Raw genomic sequence first — 22979 nt, 5'->3', positions numbered from 1 at the left:
ATCCCTCTACAGTAAGCCAGGGTTCCAGCATGCTCAAAAGAGGCTGTGGTAAGACCTTTTTTGAAGAAAACCTCCCTGGATCCTACTGTACTAGATAATTACAGGCCAGTGTCCAATCTTCCATTTGTGGGCAAGGTGCTGTATGTGTGATAGCTTCCCAACTCCAGGCGTTCCTGGATGAGACAGATTATCTAGATTCATGTCAGTCTGGTTTTAAGCCTATTTATGGGACAGAAACAGCTTGGTGGATGACCTTTGCAGAGACCTGGACAGGGGGAATGTGTCCCTGCTGGTTTTGCTGGACCTTTCAGTGGCTTTTGATACCATCAACCATGGTACCCTTCTAAGATGCCTCTCTGGGATGGGGCTTGGTGGTACTGTTCTACAGTGGCTTCACTCTTTCCTGGAGGGGTGCTCCCAGAAGGTGGCGCTGGGAAATACCTGTTTGACTCCTTGGTCACTGGCCTGTGGGGTCCCTCAGGACTCAGTCCTGTCCTCTATGCTTTTTAACATCTACATGAAACCGCTGGGGAAGGTCATATGGAGTTTTGGAATAAAGTGTCACCAGTATGTGGATGATACCCAGCTCTATCACACATTTCCATCTAATTCCAAGGAAGCTGTTTTTGTCCTAAACCAGTGTCTGGCTGCTATAATGGACTGGATGAGGGCAAAGAAATTGAACCTTAATCCAGACAAGACAGAGGTGCTCCTGGTCAGTCGAAAGACAGATCCAGAAATAGGGATTCAACCTGTGTTAGATGGGGTGATACTTCCCCTGAAAACTCAGGTTTGTAGTTTGGGGGTACTTCTGGATTCAGCACTGAGCCTGGAAGCCCAAGAATCAGCAGTAACCAGGAGTGCCTTTGCACAGCTAAAACCTGTGTGCCAGCTGCGTCCATTCCTGGAGAAGTCAGACCTGGCCACAGTAGTACTAGCCTTGGTTACATCCCATTTGGATTACTGTAATGCACTCCACATGGGGCTGCCTTTGAAAAATGCTCAGAAACTTCAGCTGATCCAAAGAGCTGCAACCAGTCTCTTAACTGGAGCTGGCTACAGGGAGCATATAACTCCCTTGTTGCAACAGCTCCATTGGCTGCCAGTCTGTTTCTGGGCACAATTCAAAGTGCTGATTTTGACCTTTAAAGGCCTACGGCTTGGGTCCAGGCTATTTGAAGGTTTGTACCTCCCTGTATGAGCCCCCGAGAATATTGAGGTCATCGACAGAGGCCTTCCCTGTGTCCCACTACCCTCTCAGGTGCATTTGGTGGGAACAAGAGAAAGGGCCTTTTCAGTGGCTGCTCCCAAGCTCTGGAAATTCCTCCCTAGGGAAGCTAGGATGGCTCCATCTCTGCTGTCCTTCCAGCGGCAGCTAAAAACGTTTCTATGCCACCAGGCTTTCACATGACAGGGATGCTGTTTTGTTTTAAAGAGTTTTAAACTTTAACTTTTAATAATGTAATGTTTTTAATTGTTGGAATTGTTCACTTGTTTTTTAACTTGTATTTTGCATGTTTTATAGTGTTTTAACTTGATATGTTTTAGATTTGTAAGCCACTTTGAGTCCCTGTACTGGGAGGAAGGCGGGATATAAATAAACATAATAACAATTATTACAATTATTTGTGCTTCTTATTTCACATGAAGAACTTCTCCTGGTGTCTCTTGAACAAGGAAATACACACCCACTAGACAAGGATTTGGATCTGGAGTAAAGTACTTTAAATTATGCCTCACTGAAATCATTGAGACATAAATTATTACTAATGCTGCAGTTCTACTACCCCAGTGGTCCCCAAACCTTTTTGGGCTACTGCCCTCTTTCCTCTTGGATGACAATCCTAGTGCCCCCCACAGCACATATTTCTTGATATTAGGTCTACTGGTCTCCTGTACATTCAAAACAACCAATCTCAATCACTGCTCTCTTTGCCGCCCAGTCACCCTGGGTGCAGCAGCCAAGTAGCTGGCTGAGCAGTGACTGAGAAGCCTCTCGCCTGTGCCGGCCTTGTCGCATAGGTGTTACTATGGGGCATGGGAGTGCAGGCTGCACCAGGTGACACCATAAGTGGAGTGGTATCATGATCACCATCCTAGCAACACCACTATTGCTCCCTTTTGGAAGAAACAGGGCATAGCATTAACATACATTGTAAGACTCAGCAGAAGGAGCTCAGCAGAAGAGGTCAGAAAATGGGACAAATAAGGCCTTTCCTTTATTTGGCCACTGAGCTTCAAACACCCTCTGGGAGGAGGAGACAGGGCAGGACTTTCTGGGTTCCTCTGTCCTCTTGGTATGACCTGGCCCCATCCATGAAAGATGGAAAAGCAGGCAGGAGAAATAGGGAGCCAATGAGTGTGAGAAAGGCTGTTGTGTGCCAATGACATATGTATCTCCAGCTTTGGATCTGGAGTGCATCAATCCAGAGAGTCTCCACCATCTTAACTCCCAAAGCAGAAGGCTGTTGTGTCAGTTCTGCTTTCTGCTTCGGGAACTGGAGACTGCTGTCTCCCATCAGCACACCAGACTCCTGCTTTGGGAGTTAAGAGGAGGAAGAATCCCTGGATTCCTCCTGTACCCCACTCATGAACCATGAGGGGCTCTTGTGTGAATGGGAGACATCAGCTTCCTGCTTTAGGAGTGGGGTGGAGGAGGAATCCAGGGATTCTTCCTCCTTTTAACTCCTGAGGTGGAAGGCTGTTGTGTCAATGGAGTTTATCACGCAACTGAGATTAAGAGTTTATCCCATGAATATTATGGAAAAATCGCATAATTACATGAAATGATTTTACACGGCATCACACAAAACCCACCATTAAAGAGGTCACAAAGAAGCATTAACACAGATCTTTTTTACTTTCAGGATTTCAGTGACAATGCATTTCCCATATCACTATTTGTGCAATTGTGTGTGATCATCATTCACGCAATTACTCACCATTTTCACTTTATTTGTTGGATGCTTTAAATGCTTTAATCTCTCTTCAACGCAGAAATCAACCCCAGTGTGATTAACTCCAATGAGAGACTGCAGCCTCCTGATTCAGGAGTAGGGGTGCAGGAGGAATCCAGGACATCCTCCTAACTCCCACTGCTATCTCCCATTCTAACAACAGCCTTCTGCTTTGGGAATTAGGAAGAAGAAGACCCTCCACTACACTTAAAAGTACACTACTCGGTTGTTATTTGTTGTTGTGTATCTTCAAGTAGTTGTCCGCCTTTTGGAGACCCTAAAACAAACCTATCCTGGGGTTTGCTTGGCAAGATTTGCTCAGAGGTTTGTCATGGCTTTCTGCTGAGGAGGCTGAGAGAGTGTGACTTGCTTGAGGTCACCCAATAGGCAAGGAATCGAACCCTGGTCTCCAGAGTCCTAGTCCAAGACACAAACCACACAAAGCTACATCCCAACCTTTTATCCAGGAAGAATGTCAAAATGTCCTCCATTTTGAGCATGACTAAGAAGCATGAATTTATATTGTTTTTATTAATGTTTTTGGTTTTTAGTTGGTCGTGTCCTCCATTTTCCTTGAACATCCTACATCATGCCCTACATTTTTCCTACACTTTGTCCTGGTTTTGTGGAAGAAAGAGAATTATGGCAACCCTAGTTATGGGGGTTGAGTGTGACACAGCTTTAACTGCCATGGCTCCATCCTACGGAATCCTGGGACTTGTAGTTTGTTGTGTCACCAGATCTCCATTTCAGAAAAGGCTAAATATCTCACAACATTACCAATCCCAGAATTCTGTAGCATTGAGCCATGGCAGTTAAAGTGGTGCCAAACTGCATTATCTCTGCAGTGCAGATGCAGCCTCAGTTTCTCTACTTAAAATAAGTTTTATGTATTCTTCCTCATTTACTTTTGCCCTCTTGTTCTTTGGCAAAACCCTTTTGACCACACTCTGAAGTTGCCCAGCCACACATATCCCAGTTTTCATCTATGAAACGTTGCAGGGTATGCTGTCCCAAGACCAGCAAATGAGTTTTGTGGCTCAGTGGGATCTTGAAACAGAATCTCCTAAATTCTAATCTAATCCAACATTTTAAAAACTGCGCCACTACTTGAAAATAAGCTCCACTGAATACAGTACAATACAACTTACTTCTGAGTTTAGTACACTGATGGTACTAAAATTTGTCCAAACGCCAATACATGTATACAGGATTACACCCAACAGTAATTGGAGGGTTTGAGAGGATGTCTAAATATATATGATATTACAGGAGGAACAACACATAGGAATGTTTAGTTTGGGGTTAGCCCTACTGCTCTGCAATTGTATAAAGAGGTCCTCAAAAATAAATTCCAAACTCAGGATCTTACTGCAATGTTTAAATAACCTGGTTTACCTCTTCCGAAGTGAAGTCTAATTCAATTAAACTGTCAGATAAACATAGATGAGATTGCAGCTCAGCCTGTAACAATTTTGCAGCAATTAAATCTAAACCCAGTGGTTAATCCCAATTAGGCAGACCCTTTGAATAAATGAGAACGAGACGCATGTGTAAATTTTCCTTCAGTCCCCAAACTTCTAGCACTGCAAGAATGTAAAAATGCAATATATCATTGATATACTGTAGTTTGGGCACCCAGAGAAAATGGCAGACCAGGTAATGTAAACACAGTAAACACAGGTGTTCTGGGTATAAACCATTTTCAGTGGGGTGCATCCACAACAGAAATAATGAAGTTTGACACCACTTAAACTGCCATGGCTCCATCCTACAAAATCCTGGGGTTTGTAGTTTTGTGAGGCACCAGAACTCCATGGCAGAGAAGGCTAAAGAGTTTATAAAACTACAAATCCCAGGATTATGTAGGTTGGAGCTACAGAAAGTGATGTCAAACTGCATTATTTCTACAGTGTAGATGCACCCACAGTGTCTTACTGTCAGCAATGCCGAAGTCTGCAAAAGGCTCATACACCTTTGTTGTGTAGAAAAAGGAAATTCAAGTTGTTACTTCTTCTCACACAACCAGATAACAAGCCACACCTGCTGAAATTCCCTCTCCCACAGTCACTCAAGGTTACTGGAAGCATGTCCAGTTTTGGGCTCTAAATATTTATGGAATGAAAGAAAAACATCATTTAAGGAGGCACAACTGTTAAGCTAAAATTTTATAGGCATTTCAAAAGGATTTTACCTTCTCGACTGTTAAATTAATGTGGTGTTTTAACTGTGTTTTCAAACTCTACTATTGGTGTTTGTAAGCAGGGTCACCAGATGTCCTAACCAAAAAGGAGGACAACAAGGCACTGTCAAATGTAGGGCATGGAAGATATTCCAAAATACAGTAAAAGGCAAAAACACTCATATGAATATTAATCCTTGCTTCTTAGTGAAGCTCAAAATGAGGGACATTTTAAAATCCCTCCAAGACAGAAGGTTGAAAAGTAAGGCATGTCCTGGAAAAGGAGGACGCCTTGTCACCCTGTTTATAAGCATCTTTTGTGAGCCGCTTTGGGTCCCATTTGGGAGAAAGATAGCATATAAATTTAATAAAATGCAATAAATTCAGATAGGGTGACCAGGCATCCTCCTTTTCCAGGACATAGCCTACATTTTAACCTTCTGCCCAGGAAGAATTTCAAAATGCCCTCCATTTTTAGTATAAAGCATGGATTTCTATTTCTCTTGAATGTTTTTGCCTTTTCGAGAGCCAGAGAGCCAGGGTGGTTTAATAGTGGTTTAAAGCGTATTTTAAACACCTTTCTTTATCTTTTCAACTATATTGAATTCTGTTTTAATGTAACATTTTTCTCTGTTTTTAAACTGTACTGTTTTTAATAATTTTGTAAATCGCTCTTAGTCCCAGTTTTGGTAAAAGGGCGAGACATAAATAATATTAATAATAATAATAATAGTTTTGGGTTTGTTTTTTTCAGGCTATGTGGCCATGTTCTAGAAGAGTTTATTCCTGACATTTCGCTATCATCTGTGGCTGGCATCTTCAGAAAATAATAATAATAATAATTTGAGCATAGTTTATGGGTTTGGGGACTGCGTAATGTCGATGTTAATTGCATTATGTGTATTTTTATGTTCTATTATAATCTGCCTCTCCCTATTCATTATTACTTTAAAATCCCATTTCTGCATGGGATTTGCTTCCATGTGATATATATAAACTCCATTCGGACTCTGGAAAGGACCGGGGTTCGAATCCCAGCTTGGGCAATGGAAACCCACTGAGACTGAGAGGGTTGACTTTGGTCAAGATGAAGTCACATTCTCTCAGCCTCAGAGGATGCCAAAGGCAAACGACCCCTTCTGAAGAAACTCCATAGGGTCACCCATAAAGGGCTTTAGAGAAAAGCAAACATTGTGTCTTTTCTTGGGCCATGTCCTCCATTTTGAGATGGTTTCTCTTTGTGGTTAGGAAATGTGTGGCCACCCTGAAGAACCCCTTGAAACCAAGTCCCCCATTTTGCTTTTCTTATTCTCTCTCCCCCCATCTTCAGGGTGGCCACACTTCCTAAGCAACTCAAAATGGAGGACATGAGTCACATGACCCAGGGAAAGGCAAAATGCCACTGGCCTCTGAGGGCTCCCTTGGAGGGCTGAGGGAGCACCACTAGTTCCCCAGGTCCTTCCCAAGGCCTTTCCCTTTCCTCCTCTTCCTTAAGACTAGGCTAGAAGAGGCGTGGCTGCCATTTCCTTATACTGTACAGTATAAAAAGCCTTAGAGCCATGGGCTTTTGAGGCTGTTTGGCTGCCGCCATTTCGAGCCTCCTGAGACTTTGCTGGTGGAGAAGATGCTCCAACTCTTATCCAAGGGCTTCTCGTTCTTTTGGCGAAAGGCCGAGGAAGAAGGGGAAGAGCCCCTGACAAGCAGAGGTAGAAGGAGGGGCAATGTATTATTATTATTATCATTATTATTATTATTGATTGTATTTATAGCCCGCCTTTCTCCCAAAGCTGGGGCTATGGGCGGCTTACAACATTAAAAAGCAACAGTACACTTTGGTTTTTGCTTTTGGGGCTCTCTCTCTTTTTTTTTGAGGTGGCAGTGGTAGTGACCAGATGTCATAATAACCCCAAAGGAGGACAAAATGGAGGACCTCGGGGGTGGATGGAGGACAAAGGAAAACTTAAAAACACTCACAGAAATGTGAATTCGTGCTCCTTAGTCCAAATTTTTTTTGACATTTTTTCCTGGACAGAAGGTAGAAAATGGAGGACATGTCCTGGAAAAGGATTTGGTTTTTGTTTTTTTAAATGTAATCTGTTTTAATATTGTAATAATTCTGTTTTTAATGTGTCATTTTTCCCTGTGTTTTTAATTGTACTGTTTTTAATCTTGTGAGTCTCAGTTTTAGGAAAAGGGTGGTGGGATGATGATAATGATGATGGTTTGAGCCATTGGACTATGACCCTGGAGAAGACCAGAGTCCAAAAACCCACAGAGTGGGGTGACCTTGGACAAGTCACACTCTCTCAGCCTCAGAGGACATGTCTGGTCACTATGGGTGGGCAGGACAAAAGTGGCTTTTGTTTGGCCCCCATGGCAGGCCAACCCTGGGGAGCAGGAATAGGAGTTTTCCCTTTCCACTTTCACATTTCACTTCCTAGAACAACACCTTTCATAAATTTGCTTTGCATCCAGATTAGGCACTCAGGTTAAACATAGATTTAAAAATCTAAATATGACACATGAATAACTTTCCCAACTGATGTGATCAATTGCAAAGAAGTAGAATTGGGTTGAAATGTATAGTGCTGGGTTTTGCAGTTTTGTTTTGCTTTGTTTAAATTCAGATCCAAAACACACTGCAGAAATAATTCCGGTTTGAGGCCACTTTAACTGCTGTGGCTCAGTGCTAGCTAATTCTGGAAACTGTAGTTTATTGAGGCCCCAGAGCTCTCTGACAGAAAAGGTTAAATGTCTCACAAAACTACAATTCCCAGAATTCCCTAGCATTGAGCCACAGCAGTTAAAGTGGCCTCAAACCGGATTATTTCTGCATCACTTGCCCAAAAGTCTTGATCTGAATACACTACCACAGTATATGCTTATGATCAACCTTACCAAATTGAGATCTCCAACAATTGCCAAGTAACATTCTCTGGTACTTCCATAAAAAGTTGTTGTTTTTGTTGTTAACTGCTTGATTCATGGCATGAGACATCTCCAAATCCTCCCGTTCTCTAATGTGCAGAAATAATGCAGTTTGAGCCACTTTAGCTGTTATGCCTCAGTGCTGTGGATGTCTTATAATGAAGAGGAGAATACATTATATGGTTTAAGATAAAATAAAAAAATGGTGGAAGCAATATACTGATGAACTGTATAAAAGAGATGGGACAACAACGCATTCCTTCAATTAAGAAGATGAACCCACAATCTTAGAAAGTGAAGTGGAAAAGACAAAAGTGGGAAAAATAAATAACTAGAAACAGATGGTATATCCACAAAATAGTTTCAGACTTCCAATTCCAACAAAAATTTGCCAACAAATACAGAAAATCAAACCATGACCCATAGAAAATACAGAAAACCAAACAATGACACTTGTGACTATTATAACCATTGGAATATTGTGCTGATCTCTCAGGCAAGCAAGGTGATGCTTAAGATTTTACAAAAAAAGACTTCAACATGTGGAGCAAGAAATGTGATCTGTCCGAGATGGGTTCAGAAATGGAAAAGGAACTAGCAATCATTTTGCAAACCTAGATTTGCTGGAACGCACCAAAAAAATTCAGAAGATAATCAACTTGTGCTTTATAGATTACAGCAAAGCCTTTGATTGCGTAGACATGAGAAATTATGCTTCACTCTAAAAGACCTGGGTGTACCACAATATGTGATTGTCTTAATGTGTAATCTTTACTTGTGGTCAAGATGCCACTGTCGGGACACAATATGGAGAAACAGAACGGTTCCCGGTTTTTCGGGCTATGTGGCCATGTTCTAGAAGATTTTCTTCCTGACGTTTCGCCAGCATCTGTGGTTGGCATCTTCAGATACTGACGAAACATCAGGAAGAAAATCTTCTAGAACATGGCCACATAGCCCGAAAAACCCACAAAAAACCATGGATGCCAGCCATGAAAGCCTTCAACTTCACATCAGAATGGTTCTCCTTTGGCAAGGGGGTCAGACAAAGCTGTACAGTGGGTCCTTGTTATTTGCTGGGGTTTGGTTTCAGGACCCCATGGATAACAAAATCTGTGGATGCTCGAGTCCCATTAAATACAATGGCATAGCAAAATGGTGTCCCTTATATAAGCTGGAAAATCAAGATTTGTTATTAGGAGTTTATACTTTTTTTGAATATTTTTCAAGCCGTGGATGCCTGAATTCATGATTTAAAAAAACTGGATAAGGAGGGCCAGCTGTATTTTGTTACCCTGTCTTTTAAATTTATATGTAGGATATATGGAGTACCTGCAGAGAAAAGAATGATATAAAAATTGAGGGAGAGAACATCAATAATTTAAGATACGCAGGTGACACTATATTGCTTGCAGAAAATAGCAAAGACTTAATGACTGTTGATGAAAGTTAAGGAAGAAAACAGATGATTCACATATATAGATATATATGTTGAAATAGTTACATTTTTGTGGCTCAATCCTGATTTTCTGAAAGCAGGTGGAAACCCCACTGTCCACACAGCCTGTTTCCAAGGTGGTCCAAACACCCATGGGCAGTCTACACCATGCGGCATCAAGCCACCTTGCTCTGTTATTTTTTTGCCTCCCTACCATCCATGTGCACCATCGTATGAACACATTTCCTGTGATTACCAATAACCTCCCCACCAAAAAGACAATGGGTCCTAGAGCAAATCGGACCTGAACTCTTCCAAGAACCCCAGATGACTAAACAGAAGCTGTCGTAGTTTTGATCAGACATGAGGCAAAGTGACCCACTGGAAAAGACGACAGTGTTCAGAAAACTGGAAAGCAGTAGGAAAAGAGAACCACATTACAGTGTCAATCAAGAAAGCCACAGCCTTGAGTTTCCATGTTGATCACTGGGGCTCTGGGTGGTCTCTCATTCATAGGGTTTGCATATGTTGGAAGTTGACTTGGTAGCAAATAAAAAACAAACATCTGAGATCATGGGGCAATGGAATTACTGACAGATGGACTCCTAAGTTCTCATGTGATTTCTGAAGGCAGTGAATTGCATTAAAAAGGGGGATGGATACTTGCGCAATGTTGTCAGTTTGTTTTTCTTTATTTAACTTTTGAACCACAATAAAAAAATACACTGTTCCTTCCCTTTTGTTAAGTATCTTGTGTACATCAAATACTAACAATTCCAGTTACATCCATTTCAATTCCAGGTTATAACACAAAAAATGTTAAAAGTCAAGGGGAGTGAATTTTCATAAAGCACTGTATATGTTACCAAGTTTATCAGAACCAAAGCATGCCTAAAATGGAAAGAATAACATATCTAGGAAATCTGGAATGAATATGTTTCTTGTTAGCAAGTGACAATACTTTCTAAGAACTATTTCAACATCTTAGCTTTCAACATTTTGTGGAATTACGCTCTGTTTTTTATTATGGTGTATTTACCACATGATGTTTACATCTGTTTGTTAGCAATCAGATTTCTAAGAACTAAAGTTCTGTGAGTTTTACCACACAGACACAATACCAGTATTCTGACATTTCAAGTGATTTGTTGAACAAGAGGCTATAAAAATAATACTAATTTCAAAAGCAAAGCATAATTTTTAGTAAGCCCATTTAGCTTTGAAACACGTTACTTTTCAAGTCATTTACAAAGAATTGGCTTCATTGTCTGGTAATTGTGGCATTTCTTAATTGCGGCCCCATATATGCATTATTCAGCACCTCTTATCTCATGAGATTGAGAATAGTATCCTGGATCTACCTCTTTTCCTGATTCATAAGGATGTACAAAAGTGAATTCCCACAAGATACATACTGGCTGAGTGGTACTAGTGAAATTTGTCCTCCCTTGTCTCTTTCTTCTACTAAATTGTTGAAATTAGTGGCTAGAGGTTGAGTCCCACACTAATAGGCCAACATTCACAACCTGGTTCCAAATGCATTGTTAGTAGAGGTAACTTGCTGACTGGTGGCATAATTTCAGTAGGTAATGTATTCATGAATGTTACACCTCCTGGACAATAATTTGGAAAAGAAATTTTGGAGAATCGTGTTGTACATGATCTCAGCCGCAAGAATTGTATATGCTAGAATGTGGAAAGCTATGGAGATAACCTCAGAAAATGGTTGGCTTTCTGAGTCTTCAGGGTTCAGAAATCCCAAGGTTTGAGAACACTGATCAGACTGGCTCCCCTCCCCATCTAGCCTGTTAGCTTCTCACCCATGCCAAACCTTGTCTTCACCAAGTAAATAATTTTGGAGGAGATCAAACGTTTTTGTCTCTCTGAATGTAACCAGGGGAGAAGGGGAAATCTTTTATCTCTGCTGATGGGATTAAAAAATAGATTCTCCCTTTTTCTCTGACCCATATTACATTTAGGTTTGTAAAATGCCTCAGTGCCATTGGAAATATTTAAAATGCCTATTTGGCATGCAGAAAGGGCAAATATTTGTATTTGGAGAATGCAGCTGGAGAAGGAAGAGCCAGCCTTCCCACTCCAGCAGCAGTGTGCTCTATAGTACTGTGCCATCCCTTGAAAAGTCCTGTAATCAGCTTTTTCAGAAACTGGCATTTGTGCCAATGGAGTGCCAGAGGGAGCATTTTCAGGATAGCCACTCTAGAGAAACAGACTCTCGATTGCTGTCCCCCCTCCCAAGGTAACATATGTCCCAAGTGTCACTGCAATAAATCTTTAAAATGGAGACGATAGAGTAGTTCTGTCTGCTGGCTGGGATACAATTGCCAACGTTCTTGTCTAGAGCCAACTGATCTGTTGCCCATCTTTGTCTTTGAATTGCTTCTGTGTCCTGTGTTTTGCCCTATAAGGAAATCAGAAAAGAGTTACAGAACACTCTATTTCATTATATCAATGTGGCTCTCCAGACATTTTCGGAATGCGTCTCCCATAATTGTTTACCACTGGTTGTCCTGGATAGGGCAAATGGGAGATATAGGCCAAAAACATTTGGAGGGCAATCAATTCTCCATCCCTGATAATGATTTAATTTATGTATTTCTTCTTTTAAGGAAAGTTGCATATGTGAGTTTGCTCTTCCTGCTTGTTCTAATCTTGTCCTCACCTCATCCTAGTTACATTTTAATATTCTGAAGAGGCATTGAATTCTTAATGGTTGGCAAATTAGAAAGGAAATGGGTTTTGCTATATTGAATGATTGACTTAATACTGTGTTTTCATTTTGAGCTTTTCTGCAGTGTGATAGATTTAGGGTCAGGGTACTATAATAGAGGTGGTCATAGTGTGAAGAAGGATATTTTACACTGAACTGTAATGCTCTGTGAACTATGGAGAGATGCCAGGATCTGCGTAAGACCAGGAGCACAGAAAAAAGATACTGAGAACAGATAAAGATATATTTTTCTCTTGGCAATTTATAAAACAGATAAGGTTGAACTGAAGAACATTCTTGGGGGGAAATCATAGCACTACTGTGGCTATCTGCAAGCTGTTCTTATCCTGAAACTGGTTGTTAAATCTGATAAAGACTCTTAATGAAATATTGCTTAATAAATGCAACATGACTCTTTTCCTTCTGTCAAGCGGTTTTCAAGTTAGTTCATTTTGACTGCTTTAAGAGATATAGTCATAAAAGGGAAGCAGGGGAGATGTTCTCTGCCCATGTATGCTAGCAAGAAACTTATTGAGATGATGATCTGTATCTTCTTCATACACTTGAGATCTTGAACAACGTACAAGAAACACTTTGTATTGGCTTAAATATGTTTTATCTTTTCTTTTTAAAGATGCCAAACAGATCAAAACTGTACATGGCGTAGTGACAAGATTTTGCCTGGACTATGGGTTGATAGATGATTCAATTGTTTTCACCAATGATGTTGTGATTAGCAGTGCGCTATTGCAAGTTGGACAGAGGGTTGTAGCTCTTGTTGAAGAAGACAAAGTATCAAATGGATTAAAGGCAATCAGGGTGAGTTTTAAATTACTGTGGAAGTTAATCATGTTTTCTGTAAACTGTGTACAAAATAAAACTACATTTACCCCGTTGATTATATTGAAAGCCCAAAATGCCCTTTCAGTATACACTCATCCCTCCATATTTGCGGATTTGATTATTCATGGATTTGATATGTTCTCTCTAGGAATATCTAGGTCCTCCAGTGCAACTCTGTGGCCAACTTTAACTAAAAGTCACACTGAAAGACCTAGAGATTCCTAGAGAGAATATTCTTCTAGGCATTTGTAGCTCCTCCAGTGCATTTCTATGGTCTGTGTCTGTCGGACGTTGACCACAGAGTTGCACTGGAGGACCTAGAGTTTCTTAAAGAGGTGTCCTCTCAGGTAAAATCATTGTGTTTTTGTTATTTGTGGTTTTTCCATATTCATGTGCCCCTCTAATCCTAGCAAATATGGAGGTACAAGTGTATTTTGGCTATGCACTTATTATACCAAGAGAAATATTAACATTCTTGGGTATACCGCTATCATTTCACTATGGAGAGGAAGTATCATCTGATTCAGATTCTGTTACTATTGTTTGAATAGGAGGTGTCTCCAGGATTGGAATAGAAAGTGTCCTTTCTGAGACAGTTGGAAAGAAAACACCGTGTTCAAGTAAAGGGAAATAACTAACAAGAGAAAATATTTTTTCCCTCAACAATGAGGAAGTAGTTAAAATGAGCCCTGGTTATTTCTAGGATGGGAGACCACCAATGACTACTGGGTGATGTAGGCTATATTTCAGAGGAAAGAAGTGGCAAAAACACGTCTGAGTATTCCTTACCTAAGAAACACCGATGAAATTCATGGGGTCTCTGTAGGTTGACAGGCAACTTGAAGGCACATACATTCAAAGGTACAAGAAACCTGGTCATCTTTAACTGTTTTTATGAAGTTAACCATACAGTCATTAGATGTCTGGTATGTTCTATGGAGAAACCTTTACTTTTCAATATTCTGCAAAGTCAATAACTTTCTAAGAACCTCAAAACATTTCTTGCTTTATTTGCAGTTCATGTAGGTTTCACAGAAGTGAACAATATATAAAGAGGATACAAGTAGAAACATGGGCAGAATTTTACTAAACACAATGTACATAAAATAAATGTCACATGAATATTATCTGTAGTAGGTAAAATTAGTTGAAACTAGAAATAGAACACAAGCAATAGGGTTTTGAGAACAATCAGATGTTATGAAGTAAACTGCTTTATTAGTACTGTATGGCAGATGGAGGAAAAACATCTGATGGTCCAAACCCCAATCTTTGTGTTATATTTTTTGTTTCAATTTATTTTTCCCACTACATAAAATATTCATGTGAAGTTCATTTTATGGGTATTGTATTTAGTATAATTCTGTCTACGATTCCATACACACAAATTGAGAAATTCCTCCAAGTATGCAGCAGATGGCAGACTTACCCACTGATTATAGACTTTGACAAGGCTAGAAGTGGTATAATAGGCAAAGGAAAATAACATAATTGTCAGATATATGCCTCTAAAAATTGCTGCAGTACTTTCTTAGAGTAGAAAATCAAGTGATGCAGTGTATTGAAGGTGGGGGTCACAGGTAAGATTTTGTCAGTAATGAAGATGCAGAGGGTGGGGGTGTGCCAATAGTGGCTTCATGTTATTAAGTTAAAACATGGTTTTTAATTGAAGATTCAGGGCATAAATTTTATCCAAGTCTGCACATATGTTTGTAAATTGTTTTAAGTAGATAAATTGTTTAATATTCAATTTAAATTTTACTGTTCTAAATTTTTAAATAGTTTAATAGCTTTTAATTTTATGCTGCCCAAGAGCTTATGAGATAGGTTAGGTGACAGTGTGGTACCGTGGTTTGAGTGTTGGACTGTGACTCCAGGAGACCAGGGTTCAAATCCCTATTCAGCCACAGAAACCTACTGGGTGACTTTGGGCAAGTCACATTCTCTCTGAAAAACAAGAAAACCCCTGATGAGGTAGGTCATTGTAGGTTCACTGTAAGTTGAAGATGAATTGAAAACACAGAACAACAACAAATAAATAGTTTAATACATAAATAACCTCCTTTACCTTCACTCCCAACATTCCTAAGGAATCCTTCCCATCATTTTGCCTGTATCTTTCTGTATCAGAAGACAAAGACAAACCTGTGGTAGTCTGGAAAATCAGTATGCAAAGGGGTAACACCTTTGAGACTAACTAAAAGAAAGAATTTGGTAGCATGAGCATTTGTAGACTTGAGCCTACTTCTTCAGATGCATGTTTAGAGTGGAGAATCCAGAGACAGACCTATAGGCAGTTGTGTGTGATGCTTTATGCAACAGCCTTCCTCCTGCCTTTGTCCCTTAATTACCACCCTTAAAACTGAACTTGTCAGCTCATCTCCATACACACGAGGTTTTGAATTTGAATTGACATTCTGACATACAGTCTGGATTGTCCACTCCCAAGCAGCATAATGGCCAGCATAGGTTTCATGGCATGAGATGTTCAGTCCATACCTACCAATATTTGTAGAAGGTTGCCAGTTTGGTGTATATTTAAGGGTAGTGCAGCATTTGTCCTCTAGTGTATGGGGATTCTCAACAGTTAAAGGAAAATATTCATGACAATCATATCAGAAGCCTTATTTGTCAGAAGCTTTGATTTATTCACTCTTGTAGGTAGAAATAATATCTGATAAGTGGGAAGAAAGCAGCATACGTCCCTGTGAAGGGGACTCAAATATTAAGACGCTAATTGGCAGTATTACATCTCTAACTGCCGTTGGTGGTTGCATCAATCTGACAACTTCTTTTTCCATGAAAGATGTTTGTGAAGGTAACTTACATTTTCTTTAATAGTGGTTGAAATCACTTCTTTGTTGCATTGTTGTTTATGACAAAGCAATGAACAACGCTTTTGGTGGCTTGTTTTGGAAGAATGTATTTTTTAAATATGTGAATCTGCAAACTCCTTTATCACCTCCTTTTCTTTAACTTTGAACACACAAAAAAGATTTTTATCTCTCAACAATTTATGTAACTTTTAGATGTGATTAAAATGTATGGATTGATATTAGTGTTAGTTCTCCTCTTTGCATTTTGAAATTTTATATTTGATCTACAATGATGAAAACAATAACAACTAGGTAATGATTGCCTTTTCATTATTCTGATTTTCTATTATATTCTAATGAAAATAACTCAAACTGCTATTCAGACTTAGTGAAATTTTATTTTTAAGGCTTTGATCCTTGTAAAGGAGATTTGGTGCAAGCAGAATATGTTGTTAACCCAACAACCTGGAGCAGTGAAGCAATTTCTGTAAAGCCCTTGAGATATAAAAGAATTGATAAGGTAAATCAAATGCCTGGTTTAGTTTTGAGATGTCTTAGATTTTTAAAATCAGACACCATTATATAGTAGGATGAACAGTAGATACCTCTACGCTGAGCTACGTTGCTGGATGATGTGTATCAAATTTAAGGTAATCTTACTTCTAAATTAATAGATAGGAAACCTTTATATTGCAGTAAAATGTAAAGAACTTCTCAGCCTGAAAGGCTGCACAATATAGTTCAAGCAGCTAAGCTAATATGGATTCCTTCTAACAAACTCTTAATTTAAATATTTTTAAAACTTTTATATTCCTTTAAAATGATTAATAATGTTTTGATGTAATGATTTTTAAATGCTTTTACATTTTTATTAGGTTTGTTATTTATTCTTTTTGTGAGCCCCCCTTGGGTTCCACTTCAGAAAAAAGAGCAATATACAAATGAAATAAATAAAGGTTTGGCAATTTTAACTCAATAGAATACTAATGTTATCTGCCAGGAAATTCTCTCCAAATCCTTACAGGAGAATACTGTAATTGCCCAGTTTCTTTCCTGGAGACTGTAACAGTTCAGTTTTTCTGAATTCATTGTTGTAGTATAAGTTGCATGAGAATAGTGCTGGATCAAATCAAAGGTCTATCCAGCCAAATATTCTGTTTCCAAGTGAGGGGGGGGGGACCAGATGCATGTGGGGCAAGCTCACAAGAAGACTCTAAATAGAGTATCACTTTGACACTCATGTTTCCAAAATTGCATTTCCTGTTAACTAGGGAAAATATATTATGATTACATTTCCAGGAGTAGCTCGGTTGGCCATGTAGCAAACTACAATAACTTCCAAAATCCACAAAACATCATACCTTATTAGGCCAGCAAAATGCCCAAAATACATGTTGCAAGCTTCAGAAGCTCTATTGGCTTTTTCATCAGTCAAAGGTGTTAAAAATCATGCTGAAGGAAAGAAAAATGACCTGCTTGATCTTATTAATTGTTTTAGTTGCCCATTTCTAATCCTTATTGCTTGTGAACTCACACTGCTTGTATCTGTATAAGGCCCGGTACATACCTTGGATTCTGTCTGGGCTGGCAGTGGCCTTTTTTCCACCAGACGGAAGCCGCAGCCACCAAACCGCGTGGCTTCCCGCCGGCAGAAAAAGAACCCACAAAAAAGCGGGTTCTTCAAAAGCCGCAGCAGTGGCATAACAAGTGCGCCACTGGCACACTCGTTACATAAGCGCCGCGTGGCGCCATGCAGACACAGCAGGCACTTACGTAACAATGGCGGCGCCCATGTATACAGAATGCCGCTATTGTTACGCCCTCATCACATGCTAGGGTTGCGGGGCATGTGGGCACTCCACCCCAAGGCAACCCTAGCACGTGATGAGGGCGTCACAAAGGGCCCGTGTGTACTAGGCCTAAGAAAAGCACTAAATTGATTTGTGCCTCTTAGTTTAGATTGTAAAGTGTGGCATGGATTTCTAAATGGGTTCCTGTTCAACATAGAGAAATTAAGATTGCATTCGTATGCTAAAGATGATGAATTGAATTGAACGAATTGAAATCAAATGCTGACACCATACTTAGAGATGAGGGAAAGCAGTAACAACATCTGAGTGGACATGCAATCTTGCTACAGTTTAGATATGTTACCCTTACTCCTGAAACAGTGTAATCATTACTTTTGAAAATCCCATTGTGGGAGAGAGACTGGATATAAATCCTTGAAATAAAGTTATTCAGTGCATGCTTGGGTTAAAAGCTTACATTGATCATTGCTTTTTAAAATTTTCATTGTGTCTTCCAACTACAATTACAGGTCCGTATTTCAAGTGTGTGTGGAAGAAATGGTGTAGTAGATGACCATGTATTTTTCAATCTAGATTCTCTGAGACTTCCTGAAGGCTACTTTCCTCAAAGACATGACCTGGTCAGTGTGGTTGTTGTAGAGAGTAACCAGTCATGTTATATATGGAGGGCACTTTGTATGGTTCCTGCAGATAAAAATAGGTAATAAAAACATTTTTTATTTCCTATAGAATTATGTGGGTTATGATTGAGAAGATGTTTATAGTTGGAATCAATTATGATATTGAATAGTAGCTGGAAGGATAATATATTTACATGAAGTATATTTTCCTTTTGTTTTGTTTTTCACAACTCTGCTAATGCCATATGATACTCAGCAAAGTTTTGCTTTGTGTCTATGGATCTTATGTATGTTAGCTTTGCAGATGTACAGTGGACCCTTGGTGTCTGCTGGGGTTTGGTTCCAGCCCCTCCCCCCCCAAAAAATGGATACCAAAATCCGTGGATGTACAAGTCCCTTTAAATTAATTGGATAATAAAATGGTATCCCTTACATAAAATTTGAAAATCGTGGTTTCCTTTTCAGAATTTACATATTTTTAAAATATTTTCAAGCTGTTGATGCTTGAAATGGTGGATAAGGACTCTGTGCATATGGAGGGCTCACTGTATTATTTTTTAGAGAGAGAGAGACAACTTGATTTCTTCAAAAAATAAGTACAAGCATACCTCAGTTAACAAAGCCTCTGACAAAGAAGTTTCTTTTTACAAAGTCTCTTTATGGCCACCAGCTCCCCTTTTCCTCCTCATCCTCTATTCAGCTAGATGTTTTTAGCCATATCAGCATTGAGAGGATGGTGAATGGGGGGCTGTAGAGGAACACAGACCTTTACATTGTGTCTGCTTTAAACAATCCAGGCAAACTTCATTTGGAAAAGAGTTACAGGTTTCAGCTGGTCTTGGGGCATAAACAGATGGACAGGATACCATGGCTAACCCTGTGGTAGCCTGCCCATGGTTGCCATCCAGGTCAGTCCCCAGATGGTGTGCTGGTGGATGGGTGTTCAGATGCCTGCCCACCACCACACTATGGATCCACATCCACGCACCCCTTGCTTGCCACTGCCATTGCATCTGCTCTGAAGGCCCCACCGCATCCCATAAGGGCATAAATGGAGTGTCTGGCTTACATGCATGGCCAGGCACCCCTTTCTAACATCACAGGCCATAGCAGGGACCTTCAGAGTGAACACGATAGATGCAGCAGGTATGAGCTGTGTGGTCTGGTCTTCAGCGTGGAGTTTTCAGGAAACTGGCAAACAGCCAGTTTTTTTGGACCAGACTGAGGTCACTTTGGACCAGAATCAGTTCAGGACTACTAGATGGCCATCAAGACTGGCAAATCACAGCTAGGACTAATGACCTGCATTGTCCGAGCATGACAGTGCCAGGCTGGGGGGAACACAGGCCTTTTGGCCCATGTGGACAGCACCCCTTCCCCAGTTAACTTATTAAAAAGGTGATCTGACCTAGTTGTTTCATTTCACATGTACATATTGTTAGTTTTGAATAAATGTTTGCTGAAACATGTTGAACTGCTTTCACAGTTCAGGAACATATCCTAGTTCTTTCCATGTTATTTCTGTCTCTGGTACCAAAGTTTCTGTATAAAATGTAATATCCGGGTACACATCTACTTTGTTAACTGAGGCATATCTGTCCATTTTTTACTGAGTTGGTTCAGATACTCTCTTCTCAACTCCAGGGTCGTTAGCCTTACAACCCTCATCCTGGAAGTGTTTTAAAGCATTCATATTGTACACCATCTCAGATCACATGATAAATGGTAGGATAAAATTGTTCAATAAAATGTTTTATATAAGAAGTATCACGTTTGTGCTCTTTATTATAACTAAGGGGTCATGCAGTTTGGGAGCTTGGAGCGGCCCCTGGCCGCTCCCAGCACCAATCAACCCCCAATCCTTATAGGACCGCACTGAGCGCATGGGACTGGTCCTAATCCGAGCCGCTGACACAGTCTCCAACCCAGCTGCCAGCAGGAGCAGTTTTTTGATGCCTCTTCATGCCAGCTCTTCTGTGTTGTAGTTCTCTTGGCACACTCCTCACATGGCTTCTGGCTGCTTTCGGGGCGTGTGTCATTTGCACATCCCTCCCCCAGAGCAGTCGTAAACTGCTTTTTCTTGCCCGTCTGTTTTGGCCCTTACAGTGGTACCTCGGGATACGAAATACCCAGGTTACGAAATTTTCGGGATACGAAAAAATCCCATAGGGAATTATTGTTTCGGGTTACGAATGTTTTTTCGGGTTACGAAAAAACTTTTGGTGCTTTTTTCGGCTTTTTCACACGGAATCGCGGCTTTTCCCCATTAGCGCCTATGGCAATTCGGCTTACGAAGGCTTTTCGGGTTACGAAAGCGGCCGCGTTACGAATTAATTTCGTAACCCAAGGCACCACTGTAGTTCATATCTCTCCATAGTCTAAGGGTAACTGTTTAGTTTTGGAGCAGATACAGTCGGCCCTTCTTATACACAGATTTTTATACATGGATTCAAGCATACACGGTTTGAAAATGTCCAAAAAAGTATAAATTTCAAATATCAAACCTTGATTTTCCATTTTTTATAAGGCATACCATTTTGCTATGTCATATTTAATGGGACTTGAGCATACACGAATTTTGTTATATATGGGGGATCTAGGAACCAAACCCCAGCATATAACAAGGGTCCACTGTTTTTGCATACCTGCTTTTAGGCAAATTCCCAAAATACTGCAATTCCATTCATAGCTGCCTATCTAAGATTTTTGTGTGGAGAAGTGATTGCAGAGTCATTAACATTGTGTAATAAGATGAAAAAGGCTACAGCAAACCAGTGTCTGCTTTTAAACCAGCATGGCAAATGAGTTAAGCAATCTAAAAAATTTTGAAGGCTGCATTCCAGTAATGTATATGTTTAGAAACAATTTGGCGCCCAGGCAGCACAGTGAAGGTTCAGAGCATCCTGACGCTCAGCCCTCACTTTGCCTACAGCCTGGCACAAAATGTCAGTCTGTAGAGCCCCTTAGTCTCTTAGCATGGTAAAAACAGTCCACCTCTTCCAGAGGTAAATACCATACTCATAAAGCAAAGGCAATCCTTGATATCCTTTGATGTGTACAAAAGCATACAGTACATATCAATGCAAACTAAAATATGAGCATTTCACTGTGAAAGTATTAGCTCAGTAATTAAGAGTTTATTTGAACTGAGCTAGATATTACATTTAAGGGCCTGAATACTCTATAAACACCAGCTCCCATATGATCTTGGAAGCTAAGCAGGGTCAGCCCTGGTTAGTATGTTGATGGGAGACCACCAATTAATACTAGGTGCTATACGCTGTATTTCAAAGGAAGGGACAAGCAAAACCACTTCTGAGTTTTCCTTGACTAAGAGACCTTTATGAAATTCTTGGAGTCACCGTAAATCAACAGGTGACTTGAAGGCACATGCGCACACATATGCGCACACACACAGATATTTCAATTAGTGATGGGTTTTTTAATTTGGGGTATTGAGTTTATACCTAGATATCCAGGAACACTTTATAGTTGCCCTTGGTGACTAGTCATAGGTCTAATCTTCGCTGCAGAAATAATGCAGTTTGACATAGCTGAATTCTTTGGGATTTGGGGTTTGTAGTTTGTTGTGGCACCAGAGCTCTATGACAGAGAAGATTAAATATCTCACAAAACTACAAATCCCAAAATTCCATATTCCAATAACATCTAAAATCCACAAAACAATGATACCTTTATGGGATCAACCAAAATGCACAAAATCCATGTTTCAAACTTTTGAAGCTTCAAATGTGTTAAAAATCATACAGGAGAAAGAAAAATATGATGTTACTAATCTTTTTTGGATGTGGAGGGATTTTAATGTAGGCAGGCCATTCCTCCTATCCATGTGGGTTCTGGGAGGCAAAGAATCATAAAATCTAAGAAATAAAATTTAAACTCAATTAGCAACACAAAAAGATACTGTACTTTCTTTTAGATCCAGGTTGCCTCTGTGCTTTGTGAGGCTACCAGCCTCCTTTTTAGAACATTGAATTCCTCAAGAAGCCTCCATACTGTTGCATTAGAAAATGTAGAATCATAAAGTTGGAAACGACCATAAGGGCCATCCAGTCCAACCTTGCAGGAAGACACAAAGCACCCCTGACAGATGGCGATCCAGCCTCTGTTTAAAAACCTCTAAAGGAGACTACCACACACCGAGGAGGCAGCATATTCCACAGTTGAACAGCTTTTACTTTCAAGAATTTCTGTAGGTGCTGTTTAGGTAAAACCAACTGTCATATATGGTTTTTTTTATGACACAGCTTCAGGAGCTTGTTCTTTACAGTGTCTCTTTACAATGTGTGTAGTTAATTTTATTAGTCAAATGCAAATCTCTCTTCTTATATGTTGATCTTCATCAGAACAAAGAGGTTGTTTAAACCTCTAAGGTATAGCCTTACCTAAATTTTGTTATTTATTTTTTATTGTTATATTTATTTATATTGTTAGATACATTTGCCGTAGTGAACACAAGGAGATGACTCTCCTCATTTCCAGTATGTCCCCAAAAATAACACTGTGACGTAGGCCATATTGAGACAATTGTGACTGGCCCAAGGTCATCCAGTGTATTTCATATTTAATGGGAACAAAGTTGGATCTCCCACATGCCAACCTAGCAGCACTCGAACTTCTACACCACAGTAACTG

General features: G+C 39.9%; 1 protein-coding gene across 6 annotated transcripts in view; it reads left to right on the top strand.

Annotated features, from left to right (window-relative positions):
- Positions 1-6575: 6575 nt before the first annotated feature.
- MOV10L1 (Mov10 like RISC complex RNA helicase 1) overlaps positions 6576-22979 on the top strand; it is a 54171-nt gene continuing 37767 nt past the window's right edge. For 4 of the 6 annotated variants that reach the window (XR_006104314.1, XM_042470933.1, XM_042470934.1 and 1 more), the window contains exons 1-5: positions 7040-7174; positions 12868-13052; positions 15738-15894; positions 16300-16412; positions 18213-18403. Coding sequence is in view for 5 of the 6 variants with exons in the window: in XM_042470933.1 (XP_042326867.1) it covers positions 7081-7174; positions 12868-13052; positions 15738-15894; positions 16300-16412; positions 18213-18403 (740 nt within the window). In the remaining variant the exon portion in view is untranslated. Of the gene's footprint in view, positions 6846-7039; positions 7175-12867; positions 13053-15737; positions 15895-16299; positions 16413-18212; positions 18404-22979 lie in introns of those variants that run through there. The other 2 variants (XM_042470932.1, XM_042470935.1) reach the window with 2 other exon arrangements.

Source organism: Sceloporus undulatus, chromosome 5, assembly GCF_019175285.1.
Source record: "Sceloporus undulatus isolate JIND9_A2432 ecotype Alabama chromosome 5, SceUnd_v1.1, whole genome shotgun sequence".
NCBI lineage: Eukaryota > Metazoa > Chordata > Lepidosauria > Squamata > Phrynosomatidae > Sceloporus > Sceloporus undulatus.
Note: the sequence above shows the minus strand (reverse complement) of the source record. Positions and strands in the feature narration are given on the sequence as shown.